This window comes from Pomacea canaliculata, linkage group LG6 (assembly GCF_003073045.1).
Source record: "Pomacea canaliculata isolate SZHN2017 linkage group LG6, ASM307304v1, whole genome shotgun sequence".
Classification (NCBI taxonomy): Eukaryota; Metazoa; Mollusca; class Gastropoda; order Architaenioglossa; family Ampullariidae; genus Pomacea; species Pomacea canaliculata.
The window spans coordinates 11787364-11808608 of NC_037595.1; the positions used below are offsets into that span (position 1 = coordinate 11787364).

A 21245-nucleotide genomic window follows, 5' to 3' on the forward strand; every position below is an offset into this window, starting at 1 on the left:
CCTTTCTGCGAAAAATGTTGATTGAGGAAGAAACATCGATAATAAAAATGAAATGAAAATAGGCATCATGACATTTTTTTCTTTGTTTATGAGTATTCTGAAGCTGTTACATTCAAGGTGTTTGTTACTTCAAACACTGAGCTTTGTACATAACCACTTAGCATGCCCAGCTGGCTACAGCAAAAATAAAGACTAAATGCTTAGAGGTTGCTGTTTTCAAGTTGACTGAGCCACTACTATGTGCCCTCTGCTCCACTCAATAAGAAAATTTGAGAATTTTAATCCAAAAGGTCATGTAGCAAGATCTATGGCTAAGATTTTACTACTGGCATTGCCTACCTGTCGTAGGGATGTAGCAATACAGTCACAACCTGTGTCACCACCCCCTACAACAATGACGTCCTTGTCCTTGGCTGAGATATAAGGAATGCTATCCCCATGTTGCTGTTTCTGCCAAGTTTCCAGGAAGTTCATGGCATAGTGGATACCTTCTAAATGTCGACCTGTTGAGTATTTCACATAGCTGACATTATGGCATCCAATCTTTACTGTACAAGTCACGTTCAAGATAAAGGGTACTATAGCCCGGAGGCCATACAGGGAATAAACGTAAACAGTTTATGGTATGTGGAAAACTGAGCCTAATTCTTTCCTTCCATTATCTTTACTTCTTGGATAAATCAGACCCACTCCAGAGCAATTTCTGGGTGGGCAGAGGGGTTTTTTCCACCACATTCTAAACAGGCCTTCCATGACCTGCTCTGGGGTCAGGAACTCTGACCATTATAGAGTCTAACCAATACCTAGCTTAGCTATTGTTAATCAGCATCTTTATATCTCATCACTTCTCTCTATCTCTCAAACGCACATGCAAAGCAGCCTCTGACCTGGGATAGGGAGGTCCCTTGGCCATGTTGCACCTTGGGCAAGCAGCAAAGCATCATTCTCCGCCAACAGGTCTCCAGCTTTGATGTCTTTCCCCACCTCTGTGTTCACCTTAAATTCAATACCTTCTGCAGCCAGCAACTGAATGCGTCTCTCTACCACCTAAGGAAGAGAGATGAAAATCTGATTCATTTTGTTATCCAGGTGATGCAAAACATTTTTTCTGGCAAATCCCCTTGGAGCCTTCTGGTCTTACAGTCAGCAGGGCAAGCTATTAAAGATTTTTATCGATATTTTACATTCCTATGTAGCCATACGGCACATTCTCTTTTCTTACGCCTCCTAATTTTTCCAGAAGTACAGTTACACACATCTTATAAGACTTCATAGATTTAACACAGGCTTCCTTCTATTTATTGTAAAATAATGCTGGAAATGTCTAAAAGATTTCTTGTTCTGTATTTTATTTGTCACCACCTTATTCACTCTACCATGAGAGAAAGAGGAAATTTTAAGGATTTCCCCACTCACCAGCTCACACACATGCTTAGTGCAGTCAGTCAACATTTTACAAATATGTTTATTTACGGATTCTAATCCTAACTATACAAAGTTTCCACACCTCTTTACTTAGTTTCATTGTTGGGATTCCATAGCGCAGAAGACCACCAACTCTATTGTTTCTCTCATACACTGTAACCAGGTGACCAGCCTACAAAAAATAAAAGTTCATCTCACTGGTCATTATAAATAACAGCAGATTAAAGATCTATCAAAACTCACAACCATTTCATTTTGTTATATTGATAACACATGTGCATGTATCTGTTATTATAACAGAATGTTGATAAAACCTAATTGGTGTCTATACAAAAATGAAAGAAAATGTATGTGTTGTATCAGTAAACGACGAATGTGCACAAATATGTATTATCGATGATAGATTCATGCATGAAGCAGTATGCATGTCCTAGGTATCAAAAGATGCAGCACAAGACACGCAGAAACATCAGACAGGGGTCCACCTTGTTAAGCTGTGCTGCAGCTGCCAATCCAGCAGGTCCACTGCCAACAATGGCAATTTTTTTGCCAGTGCGTACATGTGGTGGTCTAGGCTTGACCCAGCCATGCTGAAAGCCATATTCAATGATGGCATTTTCGATGTTCTTGATAGTCACAGGGGGTGAGTTGATGCCCAGGACACAAGCTCCCTATCATAAGAATATTCATAGTGAGTCATGATAACTGCTGCAGGACTAGCTATTCTTTTTTTATGACACCTTATTATCTTACCAAAGCAGTTAGTGGGTAATAACTGAGCAACTACTTTCTAATGAGTATTTCCCATCCAGAGGTTTTCAGACCCTCAGGTAAAATCATTCGTGGTTTTACCAGTAAGTCACACATGAAGAAAGTACACAAATACTTGCACTAATTTTATCATGTTCTTGATCCTTAATGTGTAGAATTTGCTTTATGATCTGAAAATAACATTTAAGAATTATTTTAGATTTAAGATACTCAAATTCTCACCTCACAAGGTGCTGGACAGACGCGACCTGTGAACTCTGGAAAGTTGTTGGTCTGGTGAAGGTTATCAAGGGCCTCTCTCCATTGTTTCTATTTGGACATGAAACAAGAATATGAAAAACAAGGGCCAAAAATCTGGCTAGCAAAAAGAGAGAGAGGTAATAGTCACTGAAAGAAATGGCAATGGATAGTATATATATATACTGTAGTATATTTTCTACTTGCACGTATGAAAAGTTCAAACGAAAACTAGCACCAAAGATTCGTTATATGACCACTAGCTGGGGTACACAGCTTTGCCTGCATTGATTTCTGCTACAAACTCATTCAGCTGTAATGTTAATGTCAACTTTTGATAAGTATGAAGTTTCAAGGGAAGAAACATAAAAGATGCGGTGGTGTCAGATACCGAAGGACTCAATCACTCACACATTTCCTTCAGCCTCTCTCTCCCTCTATTTCTTTTGCTCTCACAGAGATCGTTCTCTCAATTTACATTCTCCAAATTTGCTCTATGCTCTGTTGACATGTCAAAACTTTCTTGGTTTTTTTTTCATCTGGAGACATTAGTAACATCTCAGAGAAAATAAAAACATTCCATGCCATAAGCACAGCTTATGACTGTACCATGGAAAAAAAATATTCCGGCCAAATCTGGTGAGGACTGGATCTATGGAGCAGATCTAATAAGGTTTCAACTACCATCTAGCCCTCCACTCCAACCACCCCCCCCCACACACACACACTCTGTTTTATTTATTAAAGTGTACATGTATTACAAATATAGTTTTATACATACACTAGTCATGTATGTGCACACCATTCACAAATAGATAAGCAAATATGTGCATGTATTTACACACACATATATATATACACACACCCACATAATATGTGGCAGGTCACATATATCCTCCTATACACATACAAACATACATTCAAACATCACACAAACTTTTCTCTTCAAAACATAAGTGAATATAAGTGATGACCTTACTTTGAAAACCAAATCATTCCACTTTGGAATGAGATTACTAAGTGGACAGCCATAAAGGGACTGACAGAAAGGAACTCCACAATCCATGCACCTGTGTCAGAAATAAGAAATAAGATCTGCATGTGAGACAATAACCTGTGCCACAATCAAGAAACATAATTAATATGAGAAAATCACCCACATCACAGGCCTCACACATAATCTGCATGTGAGACAGTGCAGTCACAGACATAAAACATGATCAATAAGACCACCACTATTATAATTATTCACAATTCTAATTTACCTGGAGAAATGCTAATAGGTCTGTAATAAATGTTACAGTTTATTGTCTCAGGTTTCATTACAGTCAAAAGTATATGTAGTTAAGTTCAACTTCAACAAAATAAGTGTCTGAGTCCTCCACACCCTCCTCTCCCAAGTGAGGAATCTCACCTTGCAGCCTGTACACGCAGCCCTTCCCTGACAATCTTGTGGTTGTAGATCTCACCCCAATCATTCTCTCTCTCTTTGGCATTACGATACTGGTAGGTGGCTCTCTTGTATTTTACAAAGCCTCTGAAAATAAACACATCAAAAAGTTATAAACACAACAATTATGCGTGACTCTTTCCATAAAGGATTGTTCTGTTTCTTAAATTAACTTTCCAGGACTTCTTAGTTGTTGGAGAATTTCATTTACACCATCCTTTCGATCTTCGTCATTATTTGCATTTAGAATTATTATCAAATTATTATCAAATGAATGACATTGGGTAAGTTATCTTTGTCTTCCACCTCCACCAGACCGCCATCTACCCCCTGACTTCGAAAGATCTTTATAGACCACTGGTCACACAGAAGGATTATCTAGCATCACATGGTAGCCAAGTTCACCTGGTTTTGTCAAGATTTTTTTTATCAATGTGCTCAAGTTCTTGTGTAGTATCTGGGACAGTCTCTTCAATGTCCACTACAGTTTTTTCTGGTCCTGCCTCCTCCTCAGTAGGCTGTCCAACAAAGAGGGGAAAAAATGAAAAGGAATATTATGCCAGCGGTTCCAAAGTAATCATGCAAATCATTTTTAAGTCTTAACCTATTAAAGATAATTTTGTGCCCACTCACTGCTTTTGGGTCATGTTACAGCTGACCTGGCCAGTTAAAACAGATAAAAGCTAATAACTCCACATAGCAACTTTATAATTAAAATAAAAACACTTGTTTCACACATTCATAACTGAACCATTACCACACATATTAACTGCATTTATCTGGAATTTCTACCTCTGCAGTTCAATTACATGCAGACCAAGAAAACCTCCAACAGACTGACCTCTTTTCCATCCTCCCCAAGCTCGTTGATGACATCTTCATCGTACATGTTATCCAGCGACTCTTGTCTTGTCTCCTTGTAGTCCTCAATCTCTTCATTGGCTTCCAGTTCCAGCCTCTCCTTCTCCTCCTTCTCCTCCTTCTCCTTACGCAGCCTCTCCACTTCTGCTGCAGCAGCAGCCTTTTCTGCAACCTCTTCTGCAAGATCTTGCAGCGCACGGCGGTATTCATGAGGAAAGACCTGCATGCAGAAGTGAGACATACCAACTACCATAGCTACTTCTGAATATAAACCTCAAGTAAACAACATGGGAAGTGAAGAAGGCGGGAGGGAGCTAGTGAGATGAGAAAAAAGGTATCTCATCATTACTGTACTTCTAAATGTGTCTTAAATTATCAGTTTCCTTGTTGAGGAGAGCCATGGTACATTTAGTAACTATTAGCAACAAGTTAGTAAGAATAAAACTAACAGCTTCACTTAGCAGAACTACCTTCTGACAGTATAAACAATCCTTTAAAAAAAATAAGATTTAGATATAAATGGAAACACATTCTACCTTGATAAAATTCTTCCTCTCTTCCACCCAGTTATCAAGGAGTCTACGAGCAAGCTTGGAGCCAGTCTTCTGCTGGAACTCCACCAGGAGGTCATGCACAAAGGTCACATCCTCTTGCTCTTCAAGCACTTCCAGTGCCACTGATTCCTGGTTACACAGCTGGTGAAAACGTTTCAGTCTGCAAGGACAATGTGAAATGCATTAGGGAAAATAGTAATACTAGAGGAAAGAGTAACATTTAGTGTTCAGTGTAAGTGACAATGTAAACTCAAAGATCTGGTGCCTTATAATAACAGGAAGGCTCACCCATCATAGCAATATGCGATGCCTCCAGACATGCCAGCTGCAAAGTTTCGACCGGTTAAAGCCAGTACTACCACACGTCCTCCTGTCATGTACTCGCAGCCATGGTCACCACATCCCTACAAAGACATTAACTCTGTCATATTAGGTAATATTAGGTAACATCCATAAACAATTAAAAGATATCAGTGCAACATAGTCTCTTATAATATTTCTTTATAGTTAAAAGACATCAACATTACATAGAACTACATAACACCAACAATTTGTAGGTATAATTTTTTTTAAACTAATAACAATTAAGAACATTTTTTGTAAATTACACAACTGATTAACCTGATTAAGCTTTGGAAAATAAAACTGTAAAACATTGTGAGAAGAACTGATGATCATTATTTTCATCACTCTCTGCTGTCCAATAAAAGGTACAGACAACTCAGCAATGAGATTTACCTCAGAAACTGCAGTGGCACCAGAGTTCCTGACACAAAAGCGCTCTGCAGCTTGCCCACAGAAGAAGGCCTTGCCTGAGGTGGCACCATACAGACAAACATTGCCGACAATGATGTTGTCTTCTGACTTGAAGTCTGGGGGCATGTCCTTTGGTGGGTAGATGACCACTTCTCCACCTGACAGACCCTGTGCATCAAAGTTTCCTGTTAAAGGCCAAACTTCTACTCCTTCCACCCAATGACAGAAAAGAATGGTTTCATATGAGGGAGGGAGGTGAGGGTAATTACTGAGCCAGATGGAAGCAATTTAGAAAGCATGGCCTCTAGGGTAGCTAGCATTACATGTACTCCTCACCTCCCTCCAGCCAGGATGAATGATTCTTTTCAGCCCGTAAGCAGATCTTTAAGATCTCTGTACAAAGGCATCTTTTACATCTTTGGGAAACTTATACCAATCTTCCACGCATAAGCAGTGATGTTATTTAACTGACCTTTCCCACATAGTCATTAGCATCTCCCTCCAAGGTCACATGCACACCTTTGGCAAGGAAAGCACAGAAACTTTGTCCTCCTGAACCCTTGCAGTTGATGATGATACTTCTGTCAGGCAGGCCCTCTTCCACATAAAGCCTGTAAAGATAAAATGAGCAGTTTGACAGACAGCATTTATGTTCTACTAAAATGAGAGGCTTTAAAACTGAACGATGACACCTACTGCTACATAAAATAAGAGAGAAAATAAATACTGTATATAATAAAATTACATACATGATTAAATAAATGTATGTCAACATGTAAAGTTTATACATTTCATTTAAAAAACATAAAGCAGCCTGCAAAATCTACCTCTTTTGTGAAAATGTCCATCTCGAAGCACAGTCTAAGTGATTAAATGTATTATTATTCCTTAGGATATTCCTTTGAAAGAAAAATGCTAACCAAAACTACAAAGGAATAAAAGTGTTAATGATCACAAGCTTCAAGTTTTTGCATGCTTTAAGACCTCAAATCTGAAATTACTTACTTGGAAATGTAATTGGAAAGGGTGGCACCAAAAGTTCGATCTACATTGTGAACTTCCAGATCAATAATGACTTGCTTCTCTCGACCCTCAATCACATTTTTTGCTTTCTCAATGACCTCATTGTCCTGCAAAATTTAATTTTCTTGAACAAGTCCTCACAAGATTTTAATTTGTTCAATACCACTTAAGATCTTTAGTTTACTGAATTTAAACTCCTTTATGAATACAACATACAAATTAAGGACTTATCAGTTTTCAGTTCATAATATTTTCATTCTTTGTTATAATAGCTGAAGAACAGATTCATGTTGCTGCAACATAAAAACAGTGCATACCAGGCGCTGTTCAAGATCGTGAATCTGATTCACTGAACCACCAACTATGTTTGTCCCAGGGCGGATGTCAAGTGCATTCTTGAGAATCCGTTCAAAATGAAGTGTCTGTGCTTTGGGATTTTCTGGATCTGGAGCAAAGCGTAGTTTATCTGTGCGCCCAATCATTTCCTGAACTGTTCGGAATCCCAATTGGGCCATCAGCTGGCGTACCTAGTACAAAGGAAGGTATTTGTGCAGAAGGGTAAGTATGTGCAATGTTGTTATTATTCTGAACTTGGTCTTTTTATCTTGAAAAGCAAAACAATTTGTTGATATTATTCTAAACAGAGATTTTATAACAGTTTGTTAAGTAGAATAAGTAGTTTTGGTTTTGTGCCACTATCCATCAATATGACTCATTTAGAGTTTTCTAAACAAGTTCATCTCTTTGCAAAGAATCTAAAACTTTACAAAAATATGGATGAAGATAAAGAACACTGCTATTTTTCACACAAAAAGCCTGTTGCTCGAACAATTAAAGTGCTTCGTGTAAAAAAGGCTAGTGAGAGATTTGCAACAGATAAACAAATACAAAATGCATTCAGTTCAATGTACCTTTTGACAAGGCAAAACAGATTCATGTCATTATAAATTTGGTGCAATAGTAATTAAAAATCAGCTACCTCTTCAGCCAGCAGAAACACGAAGTTCACCATATATTCTGGCTTGCCAGCAAACTTCTTCCTCAGAACTGGATCCTGCACAGCATGCACGACACACAACACACACATATACATATAGTAAAAAATAATCCAGAAGTCTATTCCACACTTTCTCATTCTCTAAAGCACAAACTTGTATTTCTGTTATGCACATACCTGCACACACATTTGCTGAAAACAGGACACATAGATGGCTTACTTACCTGCGTTGCAACCCCAACAGGGCAAGTGTTCAGATGACACTTGCGCATCATGGTGCAGCCTAGAACAATTAGTGGAGCAGTGCTGAAACCAAACTCATCTGCTCCAAGCATGGCTGCAATAGCCACATCTCGGCCTGCGTAAAACAAATTAATTTGATTACAAATTTTCAACACTACAAATGCATGGATTTTTGCATGCACAATAAATGCTTATGTGTTTATGTGTAGAGGGCTAGAACAACGGGGCCGAAGTGAGGGTGAAACAGTGGACTGGCGGTGTGGGAGCCAAGTTGAAACAATAGGTGGGTGACGAGTGATCGCCGATCGGTGGGGGACGGACGACAGGCCGCCTTGATTGACGGACGGTCACGGCCCCCGGGTCGGGGCGAAGTTAGTGAGATATATCGCAGTCACCACTTCACAGGTGCGGGCGTTGATTGAAAGACCGGTACACTTGGCCGTGCGAACACTGTTTGTTTTGTTTTCTTTGCCAACAACGGGACACCGGTGCTGAATGAGAGAATTAAACTGAGTGTCGCGGCAGTCAGAGGTTGATGGGCTGACCGTGAGAAAGAGGAACAGTAGATGCCATAGGTACCCGAGTATAGCACGGTGGGATGTAGTCACTTTAGTTAAAGATCGATAGCGTCAGGACAAGTTCATTGTAGTTCAGAGGGACCAGGTGCTCTAGTGGTATATATGCTAGGACACAGCGGTAGTCGGGGATTTTTCCCAAACACACCAGCAGAGACTGCCGTCCCCGCGCGTCGCATCAGCTGTAGGCAGCAAGTCTGTGGGGGCCCGTTCTATGAGAACGTATTGCGCTGAACGGAAACAGAGACAGCGCTGACTTCTTCAACCTCGGACGATACGACGCAGCCGTGACCATTTTTACCAGCATTAAAGGGTCACACACCGGCTGACTGTTCCTGCCTTTTTGGTTTGAGTGCTGGACGTGTGTTGTCGTCACCATACACCCCTCACCACTCGTTACATATGAAATGACCTTTTCAATTTGATTGCATATAAGAAAACGTCATGTGAAATAATTTCAAGTTGAAGCAGTTCAATACCACAAACAAAAAAAACGGGAGGTAAATGTCTCACCAGAACGAATCTGTCCATCAGCCTGAAGCACGACTCGAGAGCGTAGATTATTCATCACCAAAGTCTGATGTGTTTCTGAAATGCCGAGTTCCCATGGCAACCCAGCATTCTTGATGCCAGTCCAGCTGCTGGCTCCTGTACCACCATCATGACCTGATATAGTGATGTGTTCTGCCTTGCCCTGTCAACATTTATCATCATTTATATTTTCTAATACCCTGATGTCATTTTCAAAACAACAGAATCCAGGTTCTGAGAACAGAAGGAAAAGCCAAAGGTAAAGAGGGGGCGAGAAAGAAGGGGTAAGGGGTGTGTGGGAAATATAACATATTTTGCATATCCAAACTTCTCATTTCTTCATTGTGATAATGTATATAATTTCTTTTATCATTCTCTGAAGGTAATCTGAAAGGGGGTAGATAGGTGTTTTAAGACAAGCCAGCAACTAAGGCTATATCACAGCAAGGCAGCCCTGTAAACAGATGCCACATGCAGAAAAAGAATGTGTCAAAGACAGCTGAAACCAGAACAGCCAACCTTTATTGTATAGGTGACAGATGCTAATCATTATGCCAATGGACCACCCTGAAGGTAATGTGGAATAATAACCAAAAGCAGAAAACCTTATATCTAAATAACAAATTATTTAGGATTTATAAACATCTTCTTGTTACTTGCTGAACTCACCTTGGCAACTCCAGATGCTACAATACCCACACCCACTTCTGACACCAATTTCACACTTATCCGAGCTTGAGGATTGGCTGCCTTCAAGTCATAGATGAGCTTTATGTAAAAGAAATTTTAAAACGTTTATCAGTACCATAAACTGAAAGTAAGTTAAAATATAATCAATTAAAAATAAAATTTTCACAAATATTGACTACTTATATTAGGACTCAATTTATCATTCATTGTCTTCAAAGTACATGCACACACACACACACGAACAAAGGTGCATCAGACACAAGGATATTATAATCATCCATAAATTAAGATCTAACTGATGACAATTATTTGTGCCTATCTACCTCCAAACTGTCCTAAAGAGATTACCCACTACTCAGCTACTACATTCTAACAATGATGTACCAGAATCTGAAATCATGCTGAGCAAGGCATCATGATGAAGCTGCAGAAATTACCTGTGCCAGATCCTCAATGGAATAGATGTCATGATGGGGTGGAGGACTGATCAATCCCACCCCTGGAATGGAATGTCGAGTCTTTGCAATATCCTTGGTCACCTGTGTCAGATAACACAAGCACAAGAAAACTTATCACCACGGATAAACAAAATGCTAGGATGCTCTCTTCCCCTGCAAAGGTCAAAATAAAACTCCGCAAACAAGGACGGCTGGGTTCTCTTGAAGTCGCTGCACACCAAAACCTCATACTTTGTATGTTTTCTGACATATCAAGACTCCCAAGTCTTAAAACTGGCAGCTTCAAGATTCACAAGCTAAATGAGACTTTACTAAGGTTGTATGATGCTGAACTGTTGTCTCTGACCTTGTATCCAGGTAGCTCTCCTCCCTCCCCAGGCTTTGCTCCCTGTGCCATCTTGATCTGGAGTTCCTCTGCATGAGTCAAGTAGGAGCTGGTCACACCAAATCTGCCAGATGCTACCTGTACAGCCGTTTTTTCCATCTCATAAGCAACCAAAGCAAAAACAGCAAAAGCCAACCAATATGTTAATTATGATTGATCTGTAATTGTTATGTCATTAAACCACTCATGGTAAGTGGGTCTACATCATCTATCAAAGAGAAAGACATAAATCATTGACTGTTAAGTCCACCCTAATATTTCTCACCTGCTTTATTTTTGAGCTGGTGTTAAAGTCAGGATCCTGGTTTAGGTAGCGATCAGGATTTTCTCCACCTTCACCTGTGTTGGACTTTGCTCCCACTTTGTTCATTGCAATGGCTAGCGTAGTGTGGGCCTCGTGAGAAATGCTGCCAAAACTCATGGCACCTGTGGAGTACAACATTATATCCAGAATTAAAACCCCACTGACAAATTTGCCCATGTTGCCTTGTTTTGTAGCTTTCCGTCTTATTTTTGATCCACAAAGTTACAAAGCAGAGCCCCACACCCTTAAATACTCAAAGATGCTTTTTAACTCAAAGAACAGTGTAAACAACAAACAGAAAAGAATCTCAACTGGGGCCTATTTTTAGCATCTTCTGAGCCAACAGGATACTAAAGTGCTCAGATGATCATATGCTATCAAATAAACTATTTCTGTATTAACGAGATGTATTTTAAGGCTGTGGACTTTACATTGGCAAAGCCACAATGAAACAGGAGTCAGATGCTAGTGACTTCTTTTCTTTTACCTGTACAGAACCTCTTGACTATCTCTTTTGCATCCTCAACCTCATTCAGGTCCAAAGGTTTGTCCAGGAAGTTGAAGTCCAACTGACCACGAAGTGTGCATTTTCGTGCACTCATCCAGGATGATTCTGAAAAGCGTGCATAGGCATCACGACTATTGCTTCTGGCTGCATCCTGTAACAAACACAAAAATCACCTTCAATTCAAAATAATTTGCATTTTACTGAGTTATTCAATAATAACATGCTTCACTATATCAAAACTCAGGCAATAAATTTTTTTTTTTTTAAAGCAAATTTGTGTGTGTGTGAGAGAAAAAATATCAAAACAGTTTCCTCTGTTAAATTGTATGGCATGTTTGAAATATTCAGTAACAAACCTGTAGGTTGGCGATTGTGAGGGGGTCATTCATGTGTTTTTCTCCTCCATTTCGCCAGTGGTATTGCCCAGGGCTCATCACCAAAATGTTGTCACAACAATGAAGCTCAAATGCTTTGCGATGACGATTTATTGCCTATTGGACAGATATTCCAATTTAAAAGAAAGATTTAAAAAAAGGTGAAATACCAATTGAAACTATGCAGAAACTCACCATAACGAACTCTGAATTTTACTCAATTTTTCTTCCATCTAATGAAGTTGTAACCTCTAAAAATAAACTTTTTTTGTTTTAGCTGTGATGGCCATGGTCACAGTAAATGAGGTAGATTCTTTAGCTTTATGTTTATGTTGTTTTAGTAGTTAAGGGTCAAAGATGGCCCATAGATCCTAATATTTATCATGTACTTATTTTTTTTAAGACTTGGCTGAATGTCTGAATAAATAATAACACTTTAGATCCTAGAAACACTGACAATAACTTTGAAACTACAGAAGATATTTAAGCATCTGATGTCCAAATAAAATTACTTTTTCCTGTTCTTTCATAAGATTTCTCAATAGTTAATGTTTACAACCACAGACAAAAGTCTATTGGTGCTCTAATTTTGCAAAAGCACTCTGCACAATAAACTTCACACCTCCTGTCCAAGTATGTTGAAGTTTACACCCCCAATGCGTGAAGCTGTTCCCTCAAAGCATAGGTCAATGACTTCTTGATGCAAGCCCACAGCTTCAAAAATCTGTGCTCCCTGCAAACATAAGCACAAATAAGCAGTCACATCAACATACTTTAAGAGCGTGCAGCTGTGCTTCAGTAAGCATAGCTGAGTTATTCATAGAGATCAGCTGCCTTGAAACATGCCAGAAACTAGAAACTGTACCTTGTAACTGTGAAGAGTGGAGATGCCCATCTTGGCCATGACCTTAGAGATTCCACGGGCACAGGCAGCACGATAGTTCATATAGATCTCTTCATTAGCAAGTGGAGGGTCAAGAAGACCCTGGTCACGAAGCTTGCGAACCACTTCAAAGACAAGGTATGGGCAAATGGCATCAGCACCATAGCCAAGTAGAGTGCATATGTGATGAATCTCTCTGATAGACAACAGAAGTGAAAATTTTTATCAACTTCCGCTTTTCTTAAAAAAAAGAAAATACAGAAGTTGCTTGTGATTATTTACTCATAGTCAACATACCCATTAGAAGAGTGACTGAATGCAACTGGTAATAAATATTATAAAATAATTTTCAATTGACCTGGCTTCTCCAGTTTCCACAATGAGACCAGCTTTCAAGCGAAGTTTATGATCAATCAAATGGTGATGAACTGCACCCACAGCCAGCAATGAACTGCAGGTAATAAGAAAATGCAGCAAAAGTTAATGCAAGACATTGAAGCATAATAATGCTGCCAGAGATGCTAGAATCATTTGTGACACATTCTCACAATTTTCCTCAAATTATTCCCCATCCAACAGGAACAGAAAGCTCGCAGAGTTGCACTACTTACCTGACAGGCACAAAATCTGGACCTGCATTGCGGTCAGATAGGATGATCAGCATATAGCCTTCCCGGGCAGCTTGTTCAGACTCTTTGCAGATTCGCCTGAGAGCAGGAAGTAAACCCTCTGCTCCATCTGTCACTGGAAACACGATGTCAATCTGTTTGGACTGCACAAATAAACATGAATATTTAAGCCACAACTTAAGCCATGCTTTCCATTAACACTATCATTTTAAAAATAGCTGAATTAGTTAAAAATAAAAAAAATACAACCAATGTTTTGTTTCAACATTTCCACCTTCAATATGCACTTAAAACTCATAGCTATTGTAAGCCTTAAATTATATTATTAAATGATAAGCCAATGTTCAATAAAAATGAAAATTTAATATAGAAAACAAATGAGGAAACACAAAATTTTGTTATGACTTTTCTTGTCATTACACCTTCCAGTGTTAAGCTCTAAAATCCAAGAAACACTAGAAGAAAACCCAAATAAAAAAAAATTTAGGAAAATTATATTTATGCAGGATGTAGAAAAGATGGGATGCTCAATATAGTGAAGAACCGGATGTTGTGTATGAATCCTCACTTACTTTCCATCCCTTGTGGGTGGTGTATCTGAGGACTTCCATATCCCACAGAGATACGATTGGCTGTTCAAGCCAAAGTCGTTTGCACTGCTCTCCAGAGGGTTCCAGAATGTTGTATTCAGGACCTACAGGGCACGCCTGGATCAAAAAAAAAACAAAGACATATGCTTCACTTACTGATGCCACATTTATGTGCAGCACATCAGTCCCAGAGCAAAAGTTTTTTTATTTGTTTGGCGATTGCAAATCTTAGACATAATAGCAAATCTTAAGTATATTAATCAAACACTAAATGCTCAAATGCAATATCATGAAAGTTAGGACATAAAGTAAGTTAAAGCAGTTTTTTATTTAAAAATGTTTCTTCTTCTTGTTCACTACACAGACTACAAGAACATGAAAAGACCATTGGATATAATCATCTTACCAGAGACATGACAATCTTTTCACGGAATGGGTCAATGGGTGGATTTGTGACCTGAGCAAAAAGTTGCTTAAAATAAAGAAACACTAGTGGGTTGAAGCTTGACAAGCAGGCCAGAGGTGCATCATTTCCCATTGAGCCAAGTGCTTCTTTCCTGCAATGGTATACAAAGTTTATGAAAAAGATGACAATCATCAGAATATCTATTAATGTGAAGAATGCTTTACTTTTAGTGGTAAATATCTTTCTTTTGAGTACTTACCAGATGACATGACTATATATATCACCTGCTAGCTACCCAATTTTCGCTTCTCAAAAACGTCCAAAGGAAAGTTAGGTGATGCAAATTAAGCGTCACCTGCCCGTAATGTTGGATGTGAAGTTTGCAGATTGTTGAAGAAAGTTGACACTGAACTGTGTACCCTCATCTGGATCTGTAAGAGCACAAACTGGAAGATCCTGTCCTTGGAGGCAAATATTACGCAGGTAGCCGATGGGTGTATTGAAACATGCAAGGAGGAATCAGCCTGGTCAACGCTAACAGAATTGCTCTTACTGAATGAGTGGTCTCCAAGGTCCAAGGAGTACAAGTATGAGTGGAGCAGATGGAGGTAAGTATTTCACCTGCTGACATCCAAGACCTGTCTCTAGAATTTTCCTGATAGTTGGGTGAGAGGGTACAAAGTTAAATGTATGCCCAAGGGGGATGAACCAGATGCATTCTGGGCAAAGGGAAAGTCCTCTCTGGAATGTGGCATTTTACCTGGAAACTGTGCTATTTTCATGTTCCTGAATGGAAGAGAGGAGTTGAGAGCCCACTCCCCCAAAAGCAGTCAGGTACATATGAAACTACACAGCACAGCAGCAAACATCTTACGTCAGATGCACGGAGCATAGTAGGCAGGAAATACATTGAGTCAGAGTATTGGTGGGAGACTACTACACCACAAGCAGCTAAAGGATCCTTTATATCACTGAAAACAAGGTAGCAAAAAGTATGACCAATGCAGTCAAAGAAAAAAAAAAAACTGGAGAAGTGACCATACTAGCCGGGCAGAGACGATGGAGGGAGGTGGATGAGGATTGATTTTGTGTTCTCTCCATTCATTGGTCATCTCTGAACAATCAAGAGTCGACAGCTGGAGTTGGATAGCTAGAAGGCAATACATCCTTATGTTATCTGGTACATTACTAAAAAGAAACACAATTTTGTCACCAAACTACTGACTATGAATGTTTGACAAAGACACTTTACAAAATGAAATGAGACATTGAATACATTGCCAGGGATGTTTTTTCTGTGTGTAAATTGTTTTATGTGCAGTACTATTATGTTTTGTGTTTGTCTTGTATTATAAAAAAAAAACTGAGAAGCAATTAAACTCATAAGACTATCCTTTAAAGCATTTTTCTTTTATATGATGTCGTCTACTTCAGCACAAAGAAACAGAACTGCTCTTTACGTGTCTCTGATCATGGGTAGAACCAGCAAGTTGATATTATCCATAGTGTAATTGTATAACGACATGCGAGGGTCCTTCTCAATATAACCTCCAATGGAGGCTGTCTCACTCAAGGCAATGGCTATTCGCTGAACAGCATTTGGCCTGTGATTGGCTCGCAACTCCTTCATTGTTATTGTCTGCAATCCAGTCATAAAGCAGTAGTAAAATTAAGAATTCCTCCCCTGTTTCCCCACACACACACACACAAAATGAGTTGACAGACTTTTCAGCTTATCAGTCTTACAGAAAATCCAACATTTTGAGATGAAAGAAGAATTGCCGCATTTTATCATATGTACAGTTAATCTGTCACAACTGTCCCACAAATAACTACATCTGATGTATGTCGTGCATTATCATTTCACAGATTATCTGAATGAAAGTCTAGTTGAAACTTTTCCTCTTACTTCCTGCAGCCATTTTCCTACAGGGCGCAGTGTAGCAATCCTGGCCTTGAGAATGTCATCTTTTATAAAAACTTTTTCTTTTGTGTCCACTAGGAGCATACGTCCTGGCTTCAGACGTCCCTAAAACAAAAAAAAAAGAAAAAAAATCAGTGAATGTTTATATTTATCAAAACCATAAGCAGATTCTCATCTTCCAACAAATGAAATGATCATCTCAAAGCACATTATGCATTAAAAGTTTAAAATGTTTATTCGTCATAAGTACTTACGTACCAAAAAATAAGCTTAGCATTTTACATTCCACTTACTCAAGTGTTCTAAATACAAATTCCAGTGCTTCATATCTAACGTCACAGCAAGTCAAACTGGGACCACACTTCTTTTTCAATATTTTTTTAAAAAGATAATAGGTTAAAAATATATTCTGGATGGCATTGTAGTGTTTCTATCTGATTAGCTTTTTACAAAAGCATCATATGACCTTTGATCAAACATTCTCAAAGTATTTTCTTCACACCTTTTGGATGATCTCCTCAGGCTTGCGGTCAGTCACTCCAACTTCACTAGACATGTACATAAAGTTGTCTCGAGTCACATAGTAGCGTGAGGGGCGCAGGCCATTGCGGTCAAGAATGGCACCAATGTAACGACCATCGGTGAAAGTCAGAAGTGCTGGTCCATCCCATGGCTCCATGGCAAATGCACTCCAGCGATAGAATGCCTTTTTCTCTTCAGTCATGTTCTTGTCATTCTGCCATGCTTCTGGGACCATGGTCAACATAGCCTGTGGAAGACACATTTTGCTGATTTTCCTCCATCGATAAATACAGATAATGGAATGAACATATTTACCGGATCATTCTTTACCAATAAAGTAAAATAAATATAAAGAACTAGTGAAGGTTGCCATTCAGAAGCAGAAAAATATGCTGTTCTCAAAGCACTGCCGCTTTAATTGTATGAACACAGAAGCTATTGAGGAAGGTACCAAACAAAAAAATAACCCAAACAAAGCAAAATACATGCATATATGTGATCTATCCCATGAATCTTCTTTGAAAGGCAATTAGCAGATGTCAAAAATAAATGTCAGATGCCACAACTGTTTTCTATTACTGCCAAACTATGGCAATACATACACACTTATCATTAGAGAGGAAAAGCTATTATTGTTTTCCCAAAATGTGACAGAAACAAATCTCAGTTACAGAATTACAGCTAGATTCCTCTAAAAAATGTTTTTCTTGCATATTAATGCACAATGCCTTTCAGTTTCAAACAATCTTTCTTTTCAATTTGGTTTGTCGAATAAATAAACAGCTCCTGAAAAGTGGGTTCAAAGCCTATTACTCAAAGAAAACAGCAAATCTTACATTTGCTGCTGGTCAGTCCTTATTACATTTGTAAGGCAAAACATGTTGACCAGAAATAAACACAAGCATGCATTAAAAATCAGACTGCATAAGTAATGTAAAGAATAAAAAATGAAAAGTATAAAAACTGACTGACAACAGAAATTAGAGACATATTTCAAAGTGTTGTTAACCCTTTTACTCACTTCTGGCAGCTCCCGCCCACCTGCCATGCACAGAAATTCCAGGACATTGTCCACACACCCAGAGTCGGACATTCCTTCCTCAACAACAGGATACAAGTCTGAAAGATGTTCCCCATACACTGAGCTCTGCATCACCCCCTCTCGAGCTTTCATCAGGTTGTGGTTACCTCGCAGAGTGTTGATCTCACCATTATGAGCCAGGTATCTGGCAATTCACACAAAATATTGCCTTCAATTTAATATTTTAAAAAATCAATAAGTCTTACTTTCAATTATAAGACTAAAATTTATTATTCTGGTTAAAGACACAATAATAATCTTATCTTGTTTACAACCCATAAAAATATTGTACTTCATTTTTTTCTAAAGCATGAAACTGTTACTTTCCACACCTGATGCTTTTACTGAAAATTAGATCATGTCCCCATCCTCCACTTACCCTCACAAATAACCCCTTCTTAAATAGATTATTGGCTGAACTTGCAAGGTAGAGAGTTTCAGGTGAAAAACTGAGAACACCAACCTCTGCGGATGGGCTCGTTCCCAGCTGGGAAAGGTGTTGGTGGAAAAGCGACTATGGATAAGTGCTATGTGTGTTTCATAATCTTCATCTGAAAGGTCTGGAAAGTACTTCCACACTTGAAGAGTGTTCAGCTGACCCTAATCACATGACACAGATCCAATCAAAGAAAGAGGAAATTAAGCAAATTTTTGCAGTTCGTGACTTTAAATAAGGCCATATTTACTGCAAAATAATTTTCTATCATCTCTCTACAATTAGTTTACATGTAATAAACAATATACACAATGAAATACATCAAAATGGCTCAATATAAAAAATTTAAAATGATCTTACCTTGTACACAAATGTGTATGGGCTTAAACTGCAGATGTAGAATCTAACACCAGTCTTGGGCACATGATGTGAAGAATATTTTCTCAGCATGTACACCTGCAAAATGAATCAACAGATTGGCTAAAGTTGCTTGTTTAATATACACAGAAATGATAACGTTTATGTTAGAACAGTGCCTATTGAATTCTTCAATAAAATTTCTCTATTTTTTAATTTTGTTTACCTATATCGTTATTGCTTCTCTCTCTAACATACACACACGAAAGGCAATGTGACACAAAAAAAGTGATACACTGTTTTGTACATTGCAAACATTAAAATTTCTATTTACAACAAATTTCCAGTTATGCAAATCCTTGTATATTGTAATAGGATAGTACATATCAAATTATTGCCATCAAATTACTTAAATTCTGTTCAATTAGTTTTTAATATTGTTGTTAGTGCTAGCTAGTGTTCTTTCCAGAAAGAGGCAAAGTAAAGAAAAATGTGGGCATGAAAAAACGGTGGGGCAACAACTAAAGCATGTAGGCAAGAAAAGTGAGATTGGATATGAGAACAATCAGATAGTGAGAATGGTGGGGTGAAGTGGGGGCACATCTTAGGAAGAGAAAAACTGAGCTAAGATAAAATTTACACAAAAACAGGAACAAAGGACTATTTTTATCACAGGAATTTATGATTTACAGTTTAAGACATTCTACAAGCTGCAGCCATCCTTTACATGCATTTTCCTAAGTGCCTTAATATCTGAAAAAGTTTTCTTTACTGCAACAAGATACGTCTAAAGTACAACAAGAGTTGTCAACTATGCCTACATACACTACTTTTCAGGTTGCATAAATCAAATAAAATCAATACATGCAGTAAAGAAGTCGGTTCTGGTATGAGAAACAAATGCATGTAATAATTATCCCATTGAAGGGTCCCAACGCTTTTTCTCTTTTCCTCCTTCACTCATTTTGATTTTATATTCCCAGTCTCTCATATTCAAAGGGTGAGAAAAAAAAAAATAGAAATGCTGCTTAGCTCCCCACATCACCATAGAAACGGCTCTGCTAGAAGTAGACAAATGTTTCCTACTGGCTTTACAAGAGAAATCAATATCACTAAGCTGCAACATGAATGTGTTACAGATCCAGAGTTTAATGCATCTTTCTAAGAGTGGTTGCAATCTTAATATCAAATGTACTAAATCAGATGTTAACAGTCTCCTACAGCAAACAAGATTTTTGTCTGTAATTATAATGAACAAAAAACATGACTTTGAACTTGATTAAAGAAATTCCATCAAGACAGGAATGAAGCTTGGCAACATGTTTATTTTATGACTCATTCAAACAGCAGAAGCAATGTCTTTAATCCATTTTTTATGTTTCTTCTTACCTGGCGATTGAATGCATTCACATCAGACACTCCATTGGGATCTGTCACAAACACCTGCAGCAAAAGTAAAAACAAAAAAGACTTTTTTTAGATCTTTGAAAGTTAACATCAGAGAACTGATTCGAGTAAAAATAATGTGTTATACTCTAGCATGCTTCAATCAAAACATCAGTATGCTTACATACATCATATAATTAATATGATGGGTTTATTAGGAAGATTTCCCCCATTAAAATAAATATATGGTTATAGTTCTTGTCTACACAAATGTTAAAAAACTAACACTGAATTATCAAGCACATTAAGCAGTAGTTTTTCTTTTTAAGACTTTTAAAGATTTGTTCCCCTCAATACAACATAAATAGAAGGAAACATGTCAAGCATGTTATGCTCCTATTTCACAATGCTTAACGAAATTATTTTAAGAGATGTTCAAGCACCGAGTAAAAGTCTCACAAACATACATATGAGTATAGTGAACTCGAAATGGAACCTACTTTTCCTACTTGTTTTCGAATGTTTGTGTCCTATGTCATCAGTGTAAACTAGTTCAGTTCAAATCTAGTTCTCACAGATACTGTTGAAATTAAAAAAAAAAATGTGAAACTAAAAGCAGTGGACAATAGGCTGAAGAGACTTAAAGTAGGAATAGGGTGAATTATATGTACTGTGCTGATAGGCCCACAGACCAGAACTGAGACCTGGGTAAGTCCTCAATTCTCGCAAATTCTGGTTCACTTTGCAGCCCACCACAACTGGACAATGATTTCTGAGAACAGCATAAGGTAAGACTGCTGGTCACACTGCAAAAATAGGTGAAATTACCCACAAACATATCCAATCCATCCAGTCCTACACAAGAGCTTCTATGTGAAGGTAGACAGCA

The 21245-nt window shown here is 38.2% G+C and overlaps 1 protein-coding gene across 2 annotated transcripts in view; it reads right to left on the minus strand.

Annotated features, from left to right (window-relative positions):
• LOC112565988 (putative glutamate synthase [NADPH]) overlaps positions 1 to 21245 on the minus strand; it is a 51436-nt gene that overhangs the window by 6487 nt on the left and 23704 nt on the right. The window contains exons 1-38 of one of the 2 annotated variants that reach the window (XM_025241902.1): positions 21049 to 21133; positions 20360 to 20413; positions 18974 to 19069; positions 18641 to 18777; positions 18118 to 18322; positions 17077 to 17343; positions 16560 to 16679; positions 16111 to 16289; positions 14651 to 14801; positions 14227 to 14361; positions 13637 to 13797; positions 13384 to 13476; positions 13008 to 13221; positions 12765 to 12875; positions 12125 to 12259; positions 11748 to 11919; positions 11222 to 11382; positions 10918 to 11034; positions 10551 to 10652; positions 10093 to 10191; positions 9406 to 9586; positions 8299 to 8432; positions 8057 to 8131; positions 7395 to 7604; positions 7060 to 7184; positions 6527 to 6665; positions 6037 to 6222; positions 5587 to 5702; positions 5281 to 5458; positions 4725 to 4964; positions 4289 to 4401; positions 3848 to 3970; positions 3413 to 3503; positions 2419 to 2505; positions 1911 to 2096; positions 1508 to 1597; positions 888 to 1047; positions 340 to 503 (exon numbers count right to left, since the gene is read on the minus strand). In XM_025241902.1, the coding sequence (XP_025097687.1) occupies positions 340 to 503; positions 888 to 1047; positions 1508 to 1597; positions 1911 to 2096; positions 2419 to 2505; positions 3413 to 3503; positions 3848 to 3970; positions 4289 to 4401; positions 4725 to 4964; positions 5281 to 5458; positions 5587 to 5702; positions 6037 to 6222; positions 6527 to 6665; positions 7060 to 7184; positions 7395 to 7604; positions 8057 to 8131; positions 8299 to 8432; positions 9406 to 9586; positions 10093 to 10191; positions 10551 to 10652; positions 10918 to 11034; positions 11222 to 11382; positions 11748 to 11919; positions 12125 to 12259; positions 12765 to 12875; positions 13008 to 13221; positions 13384 to 13476; positions 13637 to 13797; positions 14227 to 14361; positions 14651 to 14801; positions 16111 to 16289; positions 16560 to 16679; positions 17077 to 17343; positions 18118 to 18322; positions 18641 to 18777; positions 18974 to 19063 (5247 nt within the window). In that variant the 5' untranslated portion in view covers positions 19064 to 19069; positions 20360 to 20413; positions 21049 to 21133. Of the gene's footprint in view, positions 1 to 339; positions 504 to 887; positions 1048 to 1507; positions 1598 to 1910; positions 2097 to 2418; positions 2506 to 3412; positions 3504 to 3847; positions 3971 to 4288; positions 4402 to 4724; positions 4965 to 5280; positions 5459 to 5586; positions 5703 to 6036; positions 6223 to 6526; positions 6666 to 7059; positions 7185 to 7394; positions 7605 to 8056; positions 8132 to 8298; positions 8433 to 9405; positions 9587 to 10092; positions 10192 to 10550; positions 10653 to 10917; positions 11035 to 11221; positions 11383 to 11747; positions 11920 to 12124; positions 12260 to 12764; positions 12876 to 13007; positions 13222 to 13383; positions 13477 to 13636; positions 13798 to 14226; positions 14362 to 14650; positions 14802 to 16110; positions 16290 to 16559; positions 16680 to 17076; positions 17344 to 18117; positions 18323 to 18640; positions 18778 to 18973; positions 19070 to 20359; positions 20414 to 21048; positions 21134 to 21245 lie in introns of those variants that run through there. The other variant, XM_025241901.1, reaches the window with a different exon arrangement.